Consider the following 21,140-nt stretch of genomic DNA (forward strand, 5'->3'; position numbering starts at 1 on the left):
ATTTTTCCCCATTGAGGATGATATTAGCTGTGGGTTTTTCATATATTCCCTCTATCATTTTAAGGAAGTTCCCTTGTATTCCTATCTTTTGAAGTGTTTTCAACAGGAAAAGATGTTGAATCTTGTCAAATGCCTTCTCTGCATCAATTGAGATGATCATGTGATTTTTCTGCTTTGATTTGTTGATATGGTGTATTACATTAATTGATTTTCTTATGTTGAACCATCCTTGCATACCTGGGATGAATCCTACTTGGTCATGATGTATAATTCTTTTAATGTGTTGTTGGATACGATTTGCTAGAATTTTATTGAGGATTTTTGCATCTATATTCATTAGAGAGATTGGTCTGTAGTTTTCTTTTTTTGTAATATCTTTGCCTGGTTTTGGTATGAGGGTGATGTTGGCTTCATAGAATGAATTAGGTAGTTTTCCCTCCACTTCGATTTTTTTGAAGAGTTTGAGGAGAGTTGGTACTAATTCTTTCTGGAATGTTTGGTAGAATTCACATGTGAAGCCGTCTGGTCCTGGACTTTTCTTTTTAGGAAGCTTTTGAATGACTGATTCAATTTCTTTACTTGTGATTGGTTTGTTGAGGTCATCTATTTTTTCTTGAGTCAAAGTTGGTTGTTCATGCCTTTCCAGGAACCTGTCCATTTCATCTAAATTGTTGTATTTATTAGCATAAAGTTGTTCATAGTATGCTGTTATTACCTCCTTTATTTCTGTGAGGTCAGTAGTTATGTCTCCTCTTCCATTTCTGATCTTATTTATTTGCATCCTCTCTCTTCTTCTTTTTGTCAATCTTGCTAAGGGCCCATCAATCTTATTGATTTTCTCATAGAACCAACTTCTGGTCTTATTGATTTTCTCTATTGTTTTCATGTTTTCAATTTCATTTATTTCTGCTCTAATCTTTGTTATTTCTTTCCTTTTGCTTGCTTTGGGATTAGTTAGCTGTTCTTTCTCTAGTTCTTCCAAGTGGACAGTTAATCCTGCATTTTTGCCTTTTCTTCTTTTCTGATATAGGCATTTAGGGCAATAAATTTCCCTCTTAGCACTGCCTTTGCTGCATCCCATAAGTTTTGATATGTTGTGTTTTCATTTTCATTCCCCATTGAAGTATTTACTAATTTCTCTTGCAATTTGTTCTTTGACCCATTCATTGTTTAAGATTGTGTTGTTGAGCCACCACGTATTTGTGAATTTTCTGGCACTCCGCCTATTATTGATTTCCAACTTCATTCCTTTATGATCCGAGAAAGTGTTGTGTATGATTTCAATCTTTTTAAATTTGTTGAGACTTGCTTTGTGACCCAGCATATGGTCTATCTTTGAGAATGATCCATGAGCACTTGAGAAAAAGGTGTATCCTGCTGTTGTGGGATGTAATGTCCTATAAATGTCTGTTAAGTCTAGCTCATTTATAGTAATATTCAGATTCTCTATTTCTTTATTGATCCTCTGTCTCGATGTTCTGTCCATTGATGAGAGTGGTGAATTGAAATCTCCAACTATTATGGTATATGAGTCTATTTCCCTTTTCATTGTTTGCTGTGTATTCCTCACATATTTTGGGGCATTCTGGTTCGGTGTGTAAATATTCATGATTGTTATGTCTTCTTGTTTAATTGTTCCTTTTATTAGTATATAGTGTCCTTCTTTGTCTCTTTTAACTGCTTTACATTTGAAGTCTAATTTGTTGGATATTAGTATAGCCACTCCTGCTCTTTTCTGGTTGTTATTTGCATGAAATATCTCTTCCCAACCTTTCACTTTCAACCTATGTTTATCTTTGGGTCTAAGATGTGTTTCCTGTAGACAGCATATAGAAGGATCCTGTTTTTTAATCCATTCTGCCAATCTATGTCTCTTGATTGGGGAATTCAGTCCATTAACATTTAATGTTATTACTGTTTGGATAATATTTTCCTCTACCATTTTGCCTTTTGTATTATATATATCATATCTGATTTTCCTTCTTTCTACACTCTTCTCCATACCTCTCTCTTCTGTCTTTTCGTATCTGACTCTAGTGCTTCCTTTAGTATTTCTTGCAGAGCTGGTCTCTTGGTCACAAATTCTCTCAGTGACTTTTTGTCTGAGAATGTTTTAATTTCTCCCTCATTTTTGAAGGACAATTTTGCTGGATATAGGAGTCTTGGTTGGCAGTTTTTCTCTTTTAGTAATTTAAATATATCATCCCACTGTCTTCTAGCTTCCATGGTTTCTGCTGAGAAATCTACAGATAGTCTTATTGGGTTTTCCTTGTATGTGATGGATTGTTTTTCTCTTGCTGCTTTCAAGATCCTCTCTTTCTCTTTGACCTCTGACATTCTAACTAGTAAGTGTCTTGGAGAACGCCTATTTGGGTCTAATCTCTTTGGGGTGCGCTGCACTTCTTGGATCTGTAATTTTAGGTCTTTCATAAGAGTTGGGAAATTTTCAGTGATAATTTCTTCCATTAGTTTTTCTCCTCCTTTTCCCTTCTCTTCTCCTTCTGGGACACCCACAACACGTATGTTTGTGCGGTTCATATTGTCCTTGAGTTTCCTGATACCTTGTTCAAATTTTTCCATTCTTTTCCCAATAGTTTCTGTTTCTCTTTGGAATTCAGATGTTCCATCCTCCAAATCAGTAATTCTATCTTCTGTCTCTTTAAATCTATCATTGTAGGTATCCATTGTTTTTTCCATCTTTTCTACTTTATCCTTCACTTCCATAAGTTCTGTGATTTGTTTTTTTCAGTTTTTCTATTTCTTCTTTTTGTTCAGCCCATGTCTTCTTCATGTCCTCCCTCAATTTATCGATTTCGTTTTTGAAGAGGTTTTCCATTTCTGTTCGTATATTCAGCATTAGTTGTCTCAGCTCCTGTATCTCATTTGAACTATTGGTTTTTTCCTTTGGGCAATATTTTCAATATTCTGAGCGTGATCCGTTATCTTCTGCTGGCGTCTGGGCATTTAGTCAGATTTCCCTGGGTGTTGGAACCAACAGGTTGGAAGATTTTTCTGTGAAATCTCTGATTTCTGTTTTTCTTATCCTGCCCAGTAGGTGGCGGTCGTGGCACACGTTTGTCTGCGGGTCCCACCAGTAAAAGGTGCTGTGGGTCCTTTAACTTTGGAAAACTCTCGCTGTGTGGGAGGTTCGACAGCCGAAGTGGCTTGAAAGTGTTCCTGCCGGCCCGGGGGTCCGAAAGCAGGGAGGGTCGCCGGCCGCTGCAGCCCGGGAGAGCGCCTGTCAGAATTTCCTAGTCAGCCCGGGGCGCCAAGCGTGGCGGCAGGGCGCCAGCCGCCGTGGCCCAGGAGAGAGCACCGTTCCCAGCAGGGATCCCCCCAGTCACCGTTCTCCGCGGCCTGGGGATTTCTGATCCAATTCTCTCAGTTGGTCCGGGGGGCCGCGCATGGTGGGGGCGCCAGCCGCTGCGGCTTGAGGGGACCCTGTGGCTCCTTTATTAATGCCACTATTGGTGTTTGGTTGGACCCAGTCCCTGCCACTGTTGGAAATTCCCTCCTCTCCCTGGAGGGGTGCCGGTCACCGCGGCCCGGGGAACTCGCCACCAGACCAGGAAGCCGCCCGTGGGGGAGGGGCGCCGGTCGCCAGCCGCCGCGGCCTGGGGAACTCGCCACCGGACCAGGAAGCTGCCTGCGGGGGGGGGGGGGCGGGGCGCCGGTTGCCGGCCACCGCGGCTTGGGTAGCCCTCTGATCTGAGACTCGTAGCCGACCGCAAAAAAGGGGCGCTGCCCTGCGGCTTGGGAAACTTGCCTCTCCGAGACTCTCAGCTGGCCCGGGAAGGAGGGAGGGAGGAGCTCCGGCCGCCAGCTGCCATGGCTTGGGGAATCGTGCGCTGCTCGGGGAATCACGCGCCGCTCGGGATCTCACCGCAGCAGAGTCTCGCAGTCAGTCTAGCCAGTCCAGACTGGGGTACTCTGTGTGTCCATTCCCTACCGTGGCCCTGGGAGGTGTTCTGCACTGTTTCTGTTCACCTAGTAGTTGCTCTGGAGGAGGAACTAAGATGTGTGTACCTTACTAAGCAGCCATCTTGGCCCCGACCCCTCTTGTTACATTTTCACAGGGGGAAAAAAGTAAGACACTAAAAGATGACTAGAAACTTTATGTGTGGTGGCAGACATTATCCAACGGTGGGATTTTACAGTAGGGTGACTGGACCAAAATCCAGATGTTTAATTGGAGGATTTTCCGTATATTTTGGGGTCGGTAGGACCTTTGTATTGAGCAGGACAGTGTCTACAGCATGAATTCCTCCAGTCTCTTGCCTTGGTTATGTAAGCCTGGCTGCCAGATTAAAAAAACAGAATGGGGAAAGAAGACTGAGAATCTCACTGTTCTGCATATAAGACATTCCATAAATCTTACTGCTTTCAATGTATCTCTTTTACCCTCCACAGTGCATAATTCAGAGTCCCTCTCTCAATCTCTAGTGGAATACATCTCTTCTGCCAAAGTGAGAGACGTAGAATAGCAGTATCTACACATAGTGGGAAAATGCACCTTGAAGTCTGCTTCTTTTACAATCAGTTTCTTAATCAGCTCTGTTTTGATTTCTAGTTTTCAAAAGTCTATTACTCTCTCTCATCTTCTGTTCTCTCTTCTCCTATTCTCATTGTGCTTGTGAACTTATGAGTTTTTTTTTCATCTTTTGGTGGGTTTCAGGATGGGGATAAACACATGTTTTCAATCGTTCATGTTTAACTTGCAGTCCCAGGCTTTTACTTTACTAAACACACACATTACTAAATGATCTGATTGAAAGAGATAAGGATAATAGAGTAGGAATATGAGTACGAGATTTGAAGTATAGTTGTTACCTTTTCTTAAAGGAAACAAAAGGGCTGGTCTGATCACTGTGATTAACTTTATTTATGAGGAAAACCAAAGAGCAAATGTATAGAGTGTTTTTCTGAAGAAATGTGGGAAAGGATTGAGGAAATAACATAATATATTTCTCTAAAAAAGCAAATGAGGAGAATGTGACTAGGGTTTCTTTCATTTTTCAGAAAATCTGCACTTTTAAGAGTTTGGAAATAGCAGAACTAAGAATAAAGGAAAGGCTGCTGACAGGGCACTCTCTTTCTATGAGCTGCAAAGTACTTACCTCTGATTCTAACTCAGTGAGGTTGCCAACTATATCTCTGCACTCCACAGCCAAGTCATCAAGATGATCCTGGAGGCACTCAAGTTCCTGAAAATAAAAAGGCAATTCCATGGAATTTGTTATGCACGTAAATGCTGAAGGGAAGCTGAGACACCAAATATCTACTTCCTTTTGAGTGGCCCTTTTTCTTTCTAAATGAAGATACCTCAATGAATACAACACTAAAGGTTTATTTGATCCTCTAAACTAAGATGGTTGAAAAGACAATTAATTGATGTACAGAAGGGTACAAGAGCCATGCAAATTCCCCAGAGGCCAAATCTATAAGAACACCGTGCAGTGATGTTTAGGACTTTAACTTACTGATACTATCCCATTCCATCGTAAATTTGTGATTTTGATCATCCTTATCTTACCTTTAAAATTTAAATTTTTGGGGGGGTGGGTGGGGGTGCTGCATGGTCCCAGAATCAAACCCAGGTCTCCCGCAGGAAAGGCAAGTTCTCTACTACTGAACCACCCGTGCACCTAAAACCTTAATTTTGATAATGAACATGAGACAACAAATTCACAGTTCAAGACATGAATTATTCTGAGATTCCTCATGGGCAAAATCGGTCAGGGACCAGGATCTAGAGCACAGCACAGAGCTGATAGCTCCTGTAAGTCAAGTCTGTGGTTCTAAACCTAGCTAAACAGCAAAAGGATTCTCTGAGAAAAATTCCAAAACAAGTGAGCATATAAAAGCTATCTTGTATGGGCTTTGGAAACTGAGCTAGAGCTTGTAGTATCAGTCTATTTCTATTTGTTTTAGAAATTTTAAGTGTAACATCAGATCACTCTCTTAAAGCATATCAATAGCCATTTTCTCAGCAAAGTGTTCTGTTGAGGACTAAATTTAACTTATTGACTATTCTGAAATAATTTCTCTGTTGCAGACTTAGAACAGAAAGAGAGAAGGGTTGTAGGAATAACACAACAGCCAGAAAGGAAGAAAAAAAGCCTAAAGGAAAAGGCACCAAACTTTTGGGAGTTTAATAAATAAATGGCTAAGGGAAAAATCCCCATTCATGAAATTCTTTCTTAACTTAGCTTCTCCGTGATGGGCTGCACTGTAGGGCAGACTTCTAAATGTTTCCTATTTACTGGGGTTACATATCACCACAACTTGTGTTTTTTTTTGGACAGGAGCAGCAGAATGCTAAACTATAGGTATTTTCAAACAGTAAATCCAATGAAACTGTAACAGGTTCAGGAAGCAGACTGCTGAAAATAGTATTCCCATGCCCAACAGATTTGATTACGCACCGAGTAGCTTCTTATAAATGTCCAATTCTTTTTGGGGTGACATAAAAGCTTTTGCTAGTGGATGGTGGTGATGGCAGCACAACATTGTAGATGTATTTGACACATGGTAAAGTATATTTGAAAGTAGTTAAAATGGGAAATGTTATGTTGTATGCATGTACCATACTAACAAGTTTAAGAGAGAGAGCCAAGTAAACAGGAAGAAAAAAAGTTCAATTCCTATACGTGTGACTTTTTAATACATTAATCCCAGAAGGTATTTGGTGTGGTACAAATGGAACCTGGAAACCTGAGTTCACTCCTAGTTTTGCTATTAATGAGATTTTCAACAAGTAGTTATTCCTTGCTGTTGGTTTTTCTGGATTAAGACGAAGGGCATACTACCTTACACTGAATTTGCTAGAATGCTGTATTGTACCTTTAAAAAAAAATTAAACATAAAATACTAAAGAATTATTCATAGGGTATAATTCTTTTTATATGGAAAGGCTATAATATACTGGCATGAGTATCTGGCTAGGAATAAACTTGGTTTTAGGTAAGCAAGTCAATACAATTCACTTATCTGAGCCTCAGTTTGTCAATTACTAAATGGGAAAAATTATTCCATTCCTACATACTCTACAGGGCTATTCTGAGGAACACACACTCTCTATTCACGCACATCAGTATTTATATCTACATATACATTTATATCCTGCTGTATCTCAAAAGGATTTAATGTAACTTATAAAAGTGAGAAAAATAATTTAAAAAAGTAACAAAATTAATTATACGAAAGTGCAAAAAACAAAGGAATTCATGTTAAGGAAACAGGGTACGGCTGGTGGTAAGCTCAGTACACAAAATGCTCACCATGAAATCTTAGATGCCTGCCAGAGGCAGACCAGGCCTTTGACTCTAGGCTTTCTAAGAGGCAACAAGTAGAGAGTAAAATACAAAAAAGTACAGGGTGGGCCACAGTGGCTCAGCAGGCAGAGTTCTCACCTGCCATGCCGGAGACCTGGGTTTGATTTCCGGTGTTTGCCCATGACAAAAAAACCCACAAAAAACAAAAAAAACTACGAAATACAAAACCATAACTCAAAAACAAACCAATTCCATAAAATTATTCCTCTCTGATATAGAGACCAAAGAAAAATTTTTCCTGAGATTTTTTATAAAGGGAAGATTGACAGAATAAATGATGAGCATGAAGTAAACACAGAGGTGGATTTTATGGTGACTGTACCCTGTATAAAACACGAATCATTAACAACGCATTATTATAAGATAAATAGGTAGCTAAGTTACCTACCTGTCCGGTGTCTGTTTTTTCACTACACCATTTCCCAAGATCTATCAGGCACTTATCCTGGAGAGCAGGATCCAGCTTAACGTCAATGGCACGTTGGTGTAGGATCCTCTGGACTTCCGCTCGGCACTCCCGTGAGAGCTACATAAGAAGCAGCAAAATGTTTTAAAGGTAAAAAACAAAAACAAAAAGACACTGAATGAAGAAAACCCACTGTAAGACAACTTACAAATAACTTTATAGCTTATCTCCCAAACTTTATATCTCAAATGTTTTCTAGAGTAAAAATGAAATGTTTTCAGAGGATTCTGTAAGCCTGTCTCTCTAGGAATGCAATTAAAAGCATTTAAAAATATACAGCAGCATTTAAAAATATACATCCTTTTCTGAGTGTCCTGATAAAGGGAACTGAATTTGTTCAGATTAGGTTAGTTAGAAAGGTTTTTGTTGTTTAACAATATTACTCTACCAGTCTATTAATGTAGAATAAAGCTGGATCAATTCATGAGAGAAAATACACTTGGGTCAGGAGAACTGAGTCCAAATTTACATCAACTCAGAACAAGCATGGAACAGTAGAAGCAGCAGTTACTACAGGTCAAGACCAGACTCTTAGATGAGTTCTGTGGAATTAGCAGAAGGGTTGTGAGAAAGCTGTCACTTACAGGTATAGTTTCCCTAAAAAAAAAAAAAAAAAAAAAAATCAGCATATCAGATTCTAATTCTTTCTTTCTTTCTTGGTCATCTACAAGAGAAGAACTCCCCCTACTATAGCGACTGGCAAGAGACCAGGATTTAGGTGCCCCTGGTTAATGAGAGGCTCATTATATGAAGAAAAAGTAACAAATTCCCATATTCTCCTATATAGTAGTATAAAAACTGGATAAAGATGGCAGTAAATGAGGTCTGACTTATCTTTCCATTTACGTCCCCTGATTCTGAAGCCTAAGCAGTCACGTTTTGCATTAAACCCAGGAGTATTTATAAACATGAACATGAAATAATTCCACCACTACTTTCTTTTTTTTTTTTTTATTAATTAAAAAAAGAATTAACAAAACAATTAGAAATCATTCCAATCTACATGTACAATCAGTAATTCTTAATAACATCACATAGTTGCATATTCATCATTTCTTAGTACATTTGCATCGATTTAGAAAAAGAAATAAAAAGACAACAGAATAAGAATTAAAACAATAATAGAAAGAAAAAAAAAAACAAAAAAAACAAAAACAAAAAACCTATACCTCATATGCAGCTTCATTCAGTGTTTTAACATAATTGCATTACAATTGGGTAGTATTGTGCTGTCCATTTCTGAGTTTTTATATCCAGTCCCGTTGTACAGTCTGTATCCCTTCATCTCCAATTATCCCTTCTCTTTTTTTTTTTTTTTAATTAACGGAAAAAAAGAAATTAACCCAACATTTAGAGATCATACCATTCTACACATGCAATCATTAATTCTTAACATCATCACATAGATGCATGATCATCATTTCTTAGTACATTTGCATTGGTTTAGAAGAACTAGCAACATAACCGAAAAAGATATAGAATGTTAATATAGAGAAAAAAATAAAAGTAATAATAGTAAAATCAAAACAAAACAAAACAAAACAAAACAAAAACCTATAGCTCAGATGCAGCTTCATTCAGTGTTTTAACATGATTACTTTACAATTAGGTATTATTGTGCTGTCCATTTTTGAGTTTTTGTATCTAGTCCTGTTGCACAGTCTGTATCCCTTCAGCTTCAATTGCCCATTGTCTTACCCTGTTTCTAACTCCTGCTGAACTCTGTTACCAATGACATATTTCAAGTTTATTCTCGAATGTCCGTTCACATCAGTGGGACCATACAGTATTTGTCCTTTAGTTTTTGGCTGGATTCACTCAGCATAATATTCTCTAGGTCCATCCATGTTATTACATGGTTCATAAGTTTATCTTGTCTTAAAGCTGCATAATATTCCATCGTATGTATATACCACAGTTTGTTTAGCCACTCTTCTGTTGATGGAGATTTTGGCTGTTTCCATCTCTTTGCAATTGTAAATAATGCTGCTATAAACATTGGTGTGCAAATGTCCGTTTGTGTCTTTGCCCTTAAGTCCTTTGAGTAGATACCTAGCAATGGTATTGCTGGGTCGTATGGCAATTCTATATTCAGCTTTTTGAGGAACCGCCAAACTGCCTTCCACAGTGGTTGCACCCTTTGACATTCCCACCAACAGTGGGTAAGTGTGCCTCTTTCTCCGCATCCTCTCCAGCACTTGTCATTTTCTGTTTTGTTGATAATGGCCATTCTGGTGGGTGTGAGATGATATCTCATTGTGGTTTTGATTTGCATTTCTCTAATGGCCAGGGACATTGAGCATCTCTTCATGTGCCTCTTGGCCATCCGTATTTCCTCTTCTGAGAGGTGTCCAAGTCTTTTTCCCATTTTGTAATTGGGTTGGCTGTCTTTTTGTTGTTGAGATGAACAATCTCTTTATAAATTCTGGATACTAGACCTTTATCTGATATATCATTTCCAAATATTGTCTCCCATTGTGAAGGCTGTCTTTCTACTTTCTTGATGAAGTTCTTTGATGCACAAAAGTGTTTAATTTTGAGGAGTTCCCATTTATTTATTTCCTTCTTCAGTGCTCTTGCTTTAGGTTTAAGGTCCATAAAACCGCCTCCAGTTGTAAGATCCATAAGATATCTCCCAACATTTTCCTCTAACTGTTTTATGGTCTTAGACCTAATGTTTAGATCTTTGATCCATTTTGAGTTAACTTTTGTATAGGGTGTGAGAGATGAGTCTTCTTTCATTCTTTTGCATACGGATATCCAGTTCTCTAGGCACCATTTATTGAAGAGACTGCTCTGTCCCAGGTGAGTTGGCTAGACTGCCTTATCAAAGATCAAATGTCCATAGATGAGAGGGTCTATATCTGAGCACTCTATTCGATTCCATTGATCGATGTATCTATCTTTATGCCAATACCATGCTGTTTTGACCACTGTGGCTTCATAATATGCCTTAAAGTCAGGCAGCGCGAGACCTCCAGCTTCGTTTTTTTTTCCTCAAGATGTTTTTAGCAATTCGGGGCACCCTGCCCTTCCAGATAAATTTGCTTATTGGTTTTTCTATTTCTGAAAAATAAGTTGTTGGGATTTTGATTGGTATTGCATTGAATCTGTAAATCAATTTAGGTAGGATTGACATCTTAACTATATTTAGTCTTCCAATCCATGAACACGGTATACCCTTCCATCTATTTAGGTCTTCTGTGATTTCTTTTAGCAGTTTTTTGTAGTTTTCTTTATATAGGTTTTTTGTCTCTTTAGTTAAATTTATTCCTAGGTATTTTATTCTTTTAGTTGCAATTGTAAATGGGATTCGTTTCTTGATTTCCCCCTCAGCTTGTTCATTACTAGTGTATAGAAATGCTACAGATTTTTGAATGTTGATCTTGTAACCTGCTACTTTGCTGTACTCATTTATTAGCTCTAGTAGTTTTGTTGTGGATTTTTCCGGGTTTTCGACGTATAGTATCATATCGTCTGCAAACAGTGATAGTTTTACTTCTTCCTTTCCAATTTTGATGCCTTGTATTTCTTTTTCTTGTCTAATTGCTCTGGCTAGAACCTCCAACACAATGTTGAATAATAGTGGTGATAGTGGACATCCTTGTCTTGTTCCTGATCTTAGGGGGAAAGTTTTCAATTTTTCCCCATTGAGGATGATATTAGCTGTGGGTTTTTCATATATTCCCTCTATCATTTTAAGGAAGTTCCCTTGTATTCCCATCTTTTGAAGTGTTTTCAACAGGAAAGGATGTTGAATCTTGTCGAATGCCTTCTCTGCATCAATTGAGATGATCATGTGATTTTTCTGCTTTGATTTGTTGATATGGTGTATTACATTAATTGATTTTCTTATGTTGAACCAGCCTTGCATACCTGGGATGAATCCTACTTGGTCATGATGTATAATTCTTTTAATGTGTTGTTGGATACGATTTGCTAGAATTTTATTGAGGATTTTTGCATCTGTATTCATTAGAGAGATTGGTCTGTAGTTTTCTTTTTTTGTAATATCTTTGCCTGGTTTTGGTATGAGGGTGATGTTGGCTTCATAGAATGAATTAGGTAGTTTTCCCTCCACTTCGATTTTTTTGAAGAGTTTGAAGAGAATTGGTACTAATTCTTTCTGGAACGTTTGGTAGAATTCACATGTGAAGCCATCTGGTCCTGGACTTTTCTTTTTAGGAAGCTTTTGAATGACTAATTCAATTTCTTTACTTGTGATTGGTTTGTTGAGGTCATCTATGTCTTCTTGAGTCAAAGTTGGTTGTTCATGTCTTTCCAGGAACCTGTCCATTTCCTCTAAATTGTTGTATTTATTAGCGTAAAGTTGTTCATAGTATCCTGTTATTACCTCCTTTATTTCTGTGAGGTCAGTAGTTATGTCTCCTCTTCCATTTCTGATCTTATTTATTTGCATCCTCTCTCTTCTTCTTTTTGTCAATCTTGCTAAGGGCCCATCAATCTTATTGATTTTCTCATAGAACCAACTTCTGGTCTTATTGATTTTCTCTATTGTTTTCATGTTTTCAATTTCATTTATTTCTGCTCTAATCTTTGTTATTTCTTTCCTTTTGCTTGCTTTGGGGTTAGCTTGCTGTTCTTTCTCCAGTTCTTCCAAATGGATAGTTAATTCCTGAATTTTTGCCTTTTCTTCTTTTCTGATATAGGCATTTAGAGCAATAAATTTCCCTCTTAGCACTGCCTTTGCTGCGTCCCATAAGTTTTGATATGTTGTGTTTTCATTTTCATTCGCCTCGAGGTATTTGCTAATTTCTCTTGCAATTTCTTCTTTGACCCAGTCGTTGTTTAGGAGTGTGTTGTTGAGCCTCCACGTATTTGTGAATTTTCTGGCACTCTGCCTATTATTGATTTCCAACATCATTCCTTTATGGTCCGAGAAAGTGTTGTGTAAGATTTCAATCTTTTTAAATTTGTTAAGACTTGCTTTGTGACCCAGCATATGGTCTATCTTTGAGAATGATCCATGAGCACTTGAGAAAAAGGTGTATCCTGCTGTTGTGGGATGTAATGTCCTATAAATGTCTATTAAGTCTAGTTCATTTATAGTAATATTCAGATTCTCTATTTCTTTGTTGATCCTCTGTCTAGATGTTCTGTCCCTTGATGAGAGTGGTGAGTTGAAGTCTCCAACTATTATGGTATGAGTCTATTTCCCTTTTCAGTGTTTGCAGTATATTCCTCACGTATTTTGGGGCATTCTGATTCGGTGCGTAAATATTTATGATTGTTATGTCTTCTTGTTTAATTGTTCCTTTTATTAGTATATAGTGTCCTTCTTTGTCTCTTTTAACTGCTTTACATTTGAAGTCTAATTTGTTGGATATTAGTATAGCCACTCCTGCTCTTTTCTGGTTGTTATTTGCATGAAATATCTTTTCCCAACCTTTCACTTTCAACCTATGTTTATCTTTGGGTCTAAGATGTGTTTCCTGTAGACAGCATATAGAAGGATCCTGTTTTTTAATCCATTCTGCCAATCTATGTCTTTTGATTGGGGAATTCAGTCCATTGACATTTAGTGTTATTACTGTTTGGATAATATTTTCCTCTAACATTTTGCCTTTTGTATTATATATATCATATCTGATTTTCCTTCTTTCTACACTCTTTTCCATATCTCTCTCTTCTGTCTTTTTGTATCTGACTCTAGTGCTCCCTTTAGTATTTCTTGCAGAGTTGGTCTCTTGGTCACAAATTCTTTCAGTGACTTTTTGTCTGAGAATGTTTTAATTTCTCCCTCATTTTTGAAGGATAATTTTGCTGGATATAGGAGTCTTGGTTGGCAGTTTTTCTCTTTTAGTATTTTAAATATATCATCCCACTGTCTTCTAGCTTCCATGGTTTCTGCTGAGAAATCTACACAAAGTCTTATTGGGTTTCCCTTGTATGTAATGGATTGTTTTTCTCTTGCTGCTTTCAAGATCTTCTCTTTCTCTTTGACCTCTGACATTCTAACTAGTAAGTGTCTTGGAGAACGCCTATTTGGGTCTAATCTCTTTGGGGTGCGCTGCACTTCTTGGATCTGTAATTTTAGGTCTTTCATAAGAGTTGGGAAATTTTCAGTGATAATTTCTTCCATTAGTTTTTCTCCTCCTTTTCCCTTCTCTTCTCCTTCTGGGACACCCACAACACGTATATTTGTGCGCTTCATATTGTCCTTGAGTTCCCTGATACCCTGTTCAAATTTTTCCATTCTTTTCCCTATAGTTTCTGTTTCTTTTTGGAATTCACATGTTCCATCCTCCAAATCACTAATTCTATCTTCTGTCTCTTTAAATCTATCATTGTAGCTATCCATTATTTTTTCTATGTTTGCTACTTTATCCTTCACTTCCATAAGTTCTGCGATTTGTTTTTTCAGTTTTTCTATTTCTTCTTTATGTTCAGCCCATGTCCTCTTCATGTCCTCCCTCAATTTATCGATTTCATTTTTGAAGAGGTTTTCCATTTCTGTTCGTATATTCAGCATTAGTTGTCTCAGCTCTTGTGTCTCATTTGAGCTATTGGTTTTTTCCTTTGGGCAATATTTTCAATATTCTGAGCGTGGACAGTTATCTTCTGCTGCTGGCGTCTGGGCATTTATTCAGATTTCTCTTGGTGTTGGACCCAGCAAGGTTGTAATATTTTTCTGTGAAATCTCTGGGTTCTGTTTTTCTTATCCTGCCCAGTAGGTGGCGCTCGTGGCACACGTTTGTCTGCGGGTCCCACCAGTAAAAGGTGCTGTGGGACCTTAAACTTTGGAAAACTCTCGCCGTCCTGGGGGTTCGCTAGCCGAAGCGGCTTGAGCCGGCCCGGGGTCCGAACGCAGGGAGGGTTGCTGGTCGCCGCAGCCAGGGAAAGAGCCCGTCCGAATTTCCTAGTCGGTCCTGGGCAACAAGCGTGGCGGGAGGGCGCCAGCGGCAGCGGCCCGCCCGAGAGAGTGCACGTTCCCCGGGAGTCACGGGGTCACCGTTCTCCGTGGCCTGGGGGTTTCCGATCCAATTCTCTCAGTTGGTCCGGGGGCTGCGCGTGGTGTGGGCGCCAGTCGCCTTGGTTTCAGGGGACCACCTCTCCAATTCTCCCAGCCGGCCCGGGAAGGGGGAAGGGAGTAACTCCGGCCGCTTGCCACCCCGCCCGGTAAGGCCCGCGCGCCTCGGCGATCTCACCCGAGCTGCTTCTCTCAGCCAGCCAGCCGTTCCAGGATGGGGTACGCTGTCTTTTTTATCTCTGTTGTGGCTTTGGGCGCTTTCTGTATCGTTTCTACTCCCCTAGTAGGTGTCCTGGAGAAGAAACTAAGATCCGCGCGTCTTACTAAGCCGCCATCTTCCAGGAAGTCCCTCCACCACTACTTTCTATAACAAATGCAGGATTGAAACGCCATAAAGTATTTCAGAAGGTTTTAAAAAGGCTACCTTGAAGAGTGAGCAGCTTCTCAGTGTGACACTAGAAAGTACCAAATGTTGCCTGAGAGCCAAGTGCATGTAAATATCCCAACAAGAGGCATCAATCATGGCAGACAAATATCAAGAAATTGGTTTATCAAGGTTTCTGCTCCATCCAGCGTACTGTCAGAGAACTGTTATTAACATAGGCATTGTTTTCCGCTAAAAGGACAGAAGCCTAAAGAATCATTTGCGTCCTGGTTAAAAGTTTAAAGATCTTTAAAGCTAAATGAAGTTAGTGTAGCAGAAATTTTTTTCTTTTTTTATTATTTTTTAAGTTAAAAAAAATACATATAACAACAAACAAATGCAAACATTCTTAACTTACGGTCATTCTGTTCTACATATATAATCAGTAATTCACAATTTCATCACATAGTTGCATATTCATCATCATGATCATTTCTTAGAACATTTGCATCAATTCAGAAAAAAAAATAAAACAGAAAAAATTCATACATACCATACCCCTCACCCCTCCCTTTCACTGATCACTAGCATTTCAATCTAAACTTATTTGAACATTTGTTCCCCCTATTATTTATTTTTATTCCATACGTTTTACTCATGTGTTGATAAGGTAGATAAAAGGAGCATCAGACACAAGGTTTTCAAAATAACACAGTCACAATGTGAAAGCTATATCATTATACAATCATCTTCAAGAAATATGGCTACTGGAACACAGCCATACAGTTTCAGGCAGTTCCCTCCAGCCTCTCCATTACATCTTGACTAACAAGGCAATATCTACTTAATGCATAAGAATAACCTCCAGGATAACCTCTCGACTCTGTTTGGAACCTCTCAGCTATTGATTACTTTTTTTTTGTCTCATTTCACTCTTTACCCTTTTGGTCGAGAAGGTTTTTTCAATCCCTTGATGCTGAGTCCCAGCTCATTCTAGGATTTCTGTCCCACATTGCCAGGAAGGTCCACACCCCTGGAAGTCATGTCCCATGTAGAGAGGGGGAGGGCAGTGAGTTTGCTTGTTGTGTTGGCTGGAGAGAGAGGTCACATCTGAGCCACAAAAGAGGTTCTCTTGGGGGTGACTCTTAGGCCCTAAGAGTAGGCTTGACCTATCCTTTGTGGGGTTAAGTTTCATATGAACAAACCCCAAGATTGGGGGTTCAGTCTATTGCTTTGGTTGTCTGCACTGCTTGTGAGAGTATCAAGAATTCAACTTGGGGAAGTTGAATTTTCTCCCTTTCTCACCATTCCCCGAAGGAGACTTTGAAAATACTTTTTAAATCCCTGTTCAAATCACTCTGGGATTTATCAGGGCATCAGTCTGGACAAACCAACAAAATCTCATGCCCTACTCAAGGTTCCATGTACTTATGGTGTTCAAATAAGCTGTCTACATAAGCTATATTAGGAAATGCACTAGTCAAAATATAACTTTTGTACCAAATAAGCATATTTTGTTTAGTCTCACATATAACTTAAAATTTTAAAATATCAATTACCATCTATTTTCAACACCCTGCAGTAATGACATTCCTATAGTTCTTCCTCATGCAAAAATAATTTTTAAAATTTGTACATTTAGTCACTATCATTATACACTCTAGTCATTCCTAGATTATACCATCTCAGTCTTTACTGTCTATCTTTCTTTCTGATTTCATTTGTGCCCCCAGCCCTCCTCCCTCTATCATTCTCACATTCAGCGTTTTAACATAATTGTATTACAGTTACGTAGTATTGTGCTATCCATTTCTGAGTTTTTACAATCGGTCCTGTTGCGCAATCTGTACCCCTTCAGCTCCAATTAACCAATGTCTTACCCTATTTCTATCTCCTGATGGTCTCTGTTACCAATGAAATTCTCCAAGATTATCCACTAATGTCAGTTCATATTGACATATGTGAGACCAGACAGTATTTGTCCTTTTGTTTCTGGCTAATCTCACTGAGCATAATGTCCTTAAGGTCCATCCATGTTTTTACATACTTCATGACTTTATTCTGTCTTACAGTTGCATAATATTCCATCGCATGTATATACCAGCTTCCGTAGCCACTTGTCTGTTGAAGGACATTTGGGCTGTTTACATCTCTTGGCAACTGTAAATAATACTACTATAAACACTGGTGCACAAATGTCCATTTGTGTTCTTGTCCTCATGTCTGCTGAGTAGATACCTAGTAACAGTATTGCTGGATCATATGGCAATTCTATATTTAGCTTCCTGAGGAACCATAACACTGATGTCCACAGTGGTTGTACCATTTGACATTCCCACCAACAGTGGATAAGTGTGCTTCTTTCTCCACATACTCTCCAGGACTTGTCGTTTTCTGTTTTATTGATAATGGCCATTCTGGAGGGTGTGAGATGATATCTCATTGTGGTTTTGATTTGCATTTCTCTAATAGCCAGGGAAGTTGAACACCTTATCATATGCCTTTTGGCCATTTGTATTTCCTCTTCTGAGAAGTGTCTGTTCATGTCTTTTGCCCACTTTGTAATTGGGTTGTCTGTCTTGAGTTGAATGATCTCTTTATATATTCTGTACTAGACCTTTATCTGATGTATTGTTTCCAGATATTGTCTCCATTGTGTAGGCTGTCTTTTTACTTTCTTGACGAAGATATTTGAGGCACAAAAGTGTTTAATTCTGAGGAGTTCCCACTTCTTTCTTTCTTTCTTTCTTTCTTCAGTGCTTATGCTTTGGGTGTAAGGTATAGGAAACCACCTCCTATTATAAGATTGATAAGATATTTCCCTGCATTTTCTTCTCAATTTTATGGTCTTAGATCTAATGGTTAGGTCTTTGATCCATTTTGAGTTAATTTTTACACAGGGTGTGAGATATGGATCCTCTTTCATTCTTTTGCATGTGGACATCCAGTTCTCTAGGCACCACTTATTGAAGAGACTGTTCTGTCCAAGGTGAGTTGGCTTGATTACCTTATCAAAGATCAATTGTCCATAGATGAGAGGGTCTATATCTGAACACTCTATTAGATTCCATTGGTCAGTATATCTATCTTTATGCCAGTATCATGCTGTTTTGACCACTGTAGCTTCATAATATGCCTTAAAGTCAGGCAGTGTGAGGCCTCCAACTTCATCTTTCTTTCTCAGGATATTTTTAGCTATTTGGGGCACCCTGCCCCTCCAGATAAATTTGGTTATTGGTTTTTCTATTTCTGAAAAATAAGTTTTTGGGATTTTAATTGGTATTACCTTGAATCTGTAAATCAATTTAGGTAGAACTGACATCTTAACTATATTTAGTCTTCCAATCCATGAACATGGTATACCCTTCCATTTATTTAGGTCTTCTGTGATTTCTTTTAAGAACTTCTTGTAGTTTCTTTTTGTATAGGTCTTTTGTCTCTTTAGTTAAATTTATTCCTAAATATTTTATTCTTTTGGTTGCAACTGTAAATGGAATTTTTTTCTTGATTCCCCCCTCAGATTGTTCATTACTAGTGTATAGAAACACTACAGATTTTTTGACTGTTGATCTTGTAATCTGCCACTTTGCTGTACTCATTTATTAGCTCTAGTAGTTTTGCTATGGATTTTTCAGGGTTTTCGACATATAGTATCATATCATCTGCAAATAGTGAGAACTTTACTTCTTCCATTCCAATTTCGATGCCCTGTATTTCTTTTTCTTGTCCAATTGCTCTGGCTAGAACTTCCAACACTGCATTGACTAATAATGGTGATAGTGGACATCTTGTCTTGTTCCTGATCTTAGGGGGAAAGTTTTCAGTTATTCCCCATTGAGGATGATGTTAGCTGTGGGTTTTTGATATATTACCTTTATTACGTTGAGGAAGTTCCCTTCCATTTCTATCCTTTGAAGTGTTTTCAACAAGAGAGGATGTTGAATTTTGTCAAATGTCTTTTCTGCATCAATCGAGATGATCATGTGGTTGTTCTGCTTTGATTTGCTGATATGTTGTATTATATTAATTGATTTTCATATGTTGAACCATCCCTGCATACCTGGGATGAATCCTACTTGGTCATGGTGTATGATTTTTTTAATGTGCTGCTGCATTCAATTTGCAAGAATTCTGTTGAGGATTTTTGCATCTATATTCATTAGAGAGATTGGTCTGTAGTTTTCCTTTTCCAGTAATATCTTTGTCTGGCTTTGGTATGAGGGTGATATTGGCTTCATAGAATGAGTTAGGTATCGTTCCCTCCTCTTCAATTTTTTTGAAGAGTTTGAGGAGGATTGGTACTAATTCTTTCTTGAATGTTTGGTAGAATTCACGTGTGAAGCCATCTGGTCGTGGACTTTCCTTTTTGGGGAGCTTCTTAATGACTGATAGAATTCACGTGTGAAGCCATCTGGTCGTGGACTTTCCTTTTTGGGGAGCTTCTTAATGACTGATTCAATTTCTTTACTTGTGATTGGTTTGTTGAGGTCGTCTATTTCTTCTCAAGTTGGTTGTCCATGTCTTTCTAGAAAGTTGACCATTTCATCTACATTGTCCAGCTTATTAGCATAAAGTTGTTCATAGTATCCTCTCATTAATTCCTTTATTTTTGTGGGGTCAGTGGTTACGTCTCCTCTTCCATTTCTGATTTTATTTATTTGCATCCTCTCTCTCCTTCTTTCTGTCAACCTCATTAAGGGTCCATCAATCTTACTGATTTTCTCATAGAACCAATTTCTGGTTTTGTTGATGTTCTAGATTGCTTTCATGTTCTCAATTTCATTTATTTCTGCTCTCATCATTATTTCTTTCCTTTTGCTTGCTTGGGGCTAATTTGCCGTTCTTCCTCTAGTTCTTCCAAGTGGACAGTTAATTCCTCGACTTTTGCTCTTTCTTCTTTTTTGATATAGGCATATAGAGCAATAAATTTCTCTCTTAGCACTGCCTTTACTGCATCCATAAATTTTGATATGTTGTGTTTTCATTTTCATTTGCCTTGAGATATTTACTGATTTCTCTTGTGATTTTTCTTTGATCTACTGGTTGTTTAAGAGTGTGTTGCTGAGCCTCCATATATTTGTGAATTTTCTGGCCCTCTGCCTATTATTGATTTCCATCCTCATTCCTTTATGATCTGTGAAAGTGTTTTGTATGATTTCAATCTTTTAAAATTTATTGAGACTTGCTTTGTGACCCAGCATATGGTCTATCCTTGAGAATGATCCATGATCAATTGAGAAAAAGGGGTATCCTGCTGTTGTGGGGTGTAATGTTCTATATATGTCTGTTAAGTCTAGCTCATTTATTGTATTCTTCAACTTCTCTGTTTCTTTATTGATCCTCTGTCTAGATGTTCTGTCCATTGATGAGAGTGTGGAATTGAAGTCTCCAACTATTATGGTAAATGTGTCTATTTCTCTTTTCAGTGTTTGTTTCATGTATTTTAGAGCATTCTGGCTCAGTGCATAAATATTTATGATTGTTATGTCTTCTTGTTGAATTGTTCCTTTTATTAATACATAGTATCCTTTGTCTCTTTTAAGTGGTTTACATTTGAAGTCTCGTTTGTTGGATATTAGTATAGCTACTCCTGTTCTTTTCTGATTGTTATGTGCATGGAATATGTTTTCCCAACTTTTCACTTTCAACCTATGTTTATCTTTGGGTCTAAGACGCGTTTCCTGTAGACAGCATATAGATGGGTCCTTTTTAAAAATCCATTCTGCCAGTCTATGTCTTTTGATTGGGGAGTTATTAACATTTAGTGTCATTACTGTACGGGCAAGACTTTCTTCTACTATTTTGCCTTTTGGATTTTATATGTCATATCTCATTTTTCTTCTTTTTACCTTTACTTGTAGTCTTCATTTCTATACTCTACTCCACACCTTTCTCTCCTGTCTTTTCCTATCTGTCTCTAATGATCCCTTTAGTATTTTTTGCAGAGCTGGTCTCTTGGTCACAAATTTTCTCAGTGATTTTTTT

General features: G+C 38.1%; 1 protein-coding gene across 1 annotated transcript in view; it reads right to left on the bottom strand.

Annotated features, from left to right (window-relative positions):
• The window catches only part of GLG1 (golgi glycoprotein 1), a 259,115-nt gene that overhangs the window by 46,307 nt on the left and 191,668 nt on the right, over positions 1-21,140 (bottom strand). The window contains exons 12-13 of the mRNA XM_077133013.1: positions 7,723-7,860; positions 5,118-5,204 (exon numbers count right to left, since the gene is read on the bottom strand). Coding sequence (XP_076989128.1) covers positions 5,118-5,204; positions 7,723-7,860 — 225 coding nt within the window. The remainder of the gene's footprint in view (positions 1-5,117; positions 5,205-7,722; positions 7,861-21,140) is intronic.

The sequence above is a fragment of the Tamandua tetradactyla genome, chromosome 16 (assembly GCF_023851605.1).
Source record: "Tamandua tetradactyla isolate mTamTet1 chromosome 16, mTamTet1.pri, whole genome shotgun sequence".
NCBI classification, from domain to species: Eukaryota; Metazoa; Chordata; class Mammalia; order Pilosa; family Myrmecophagidae; genus Tamandua; species Tamandua tetradactyla.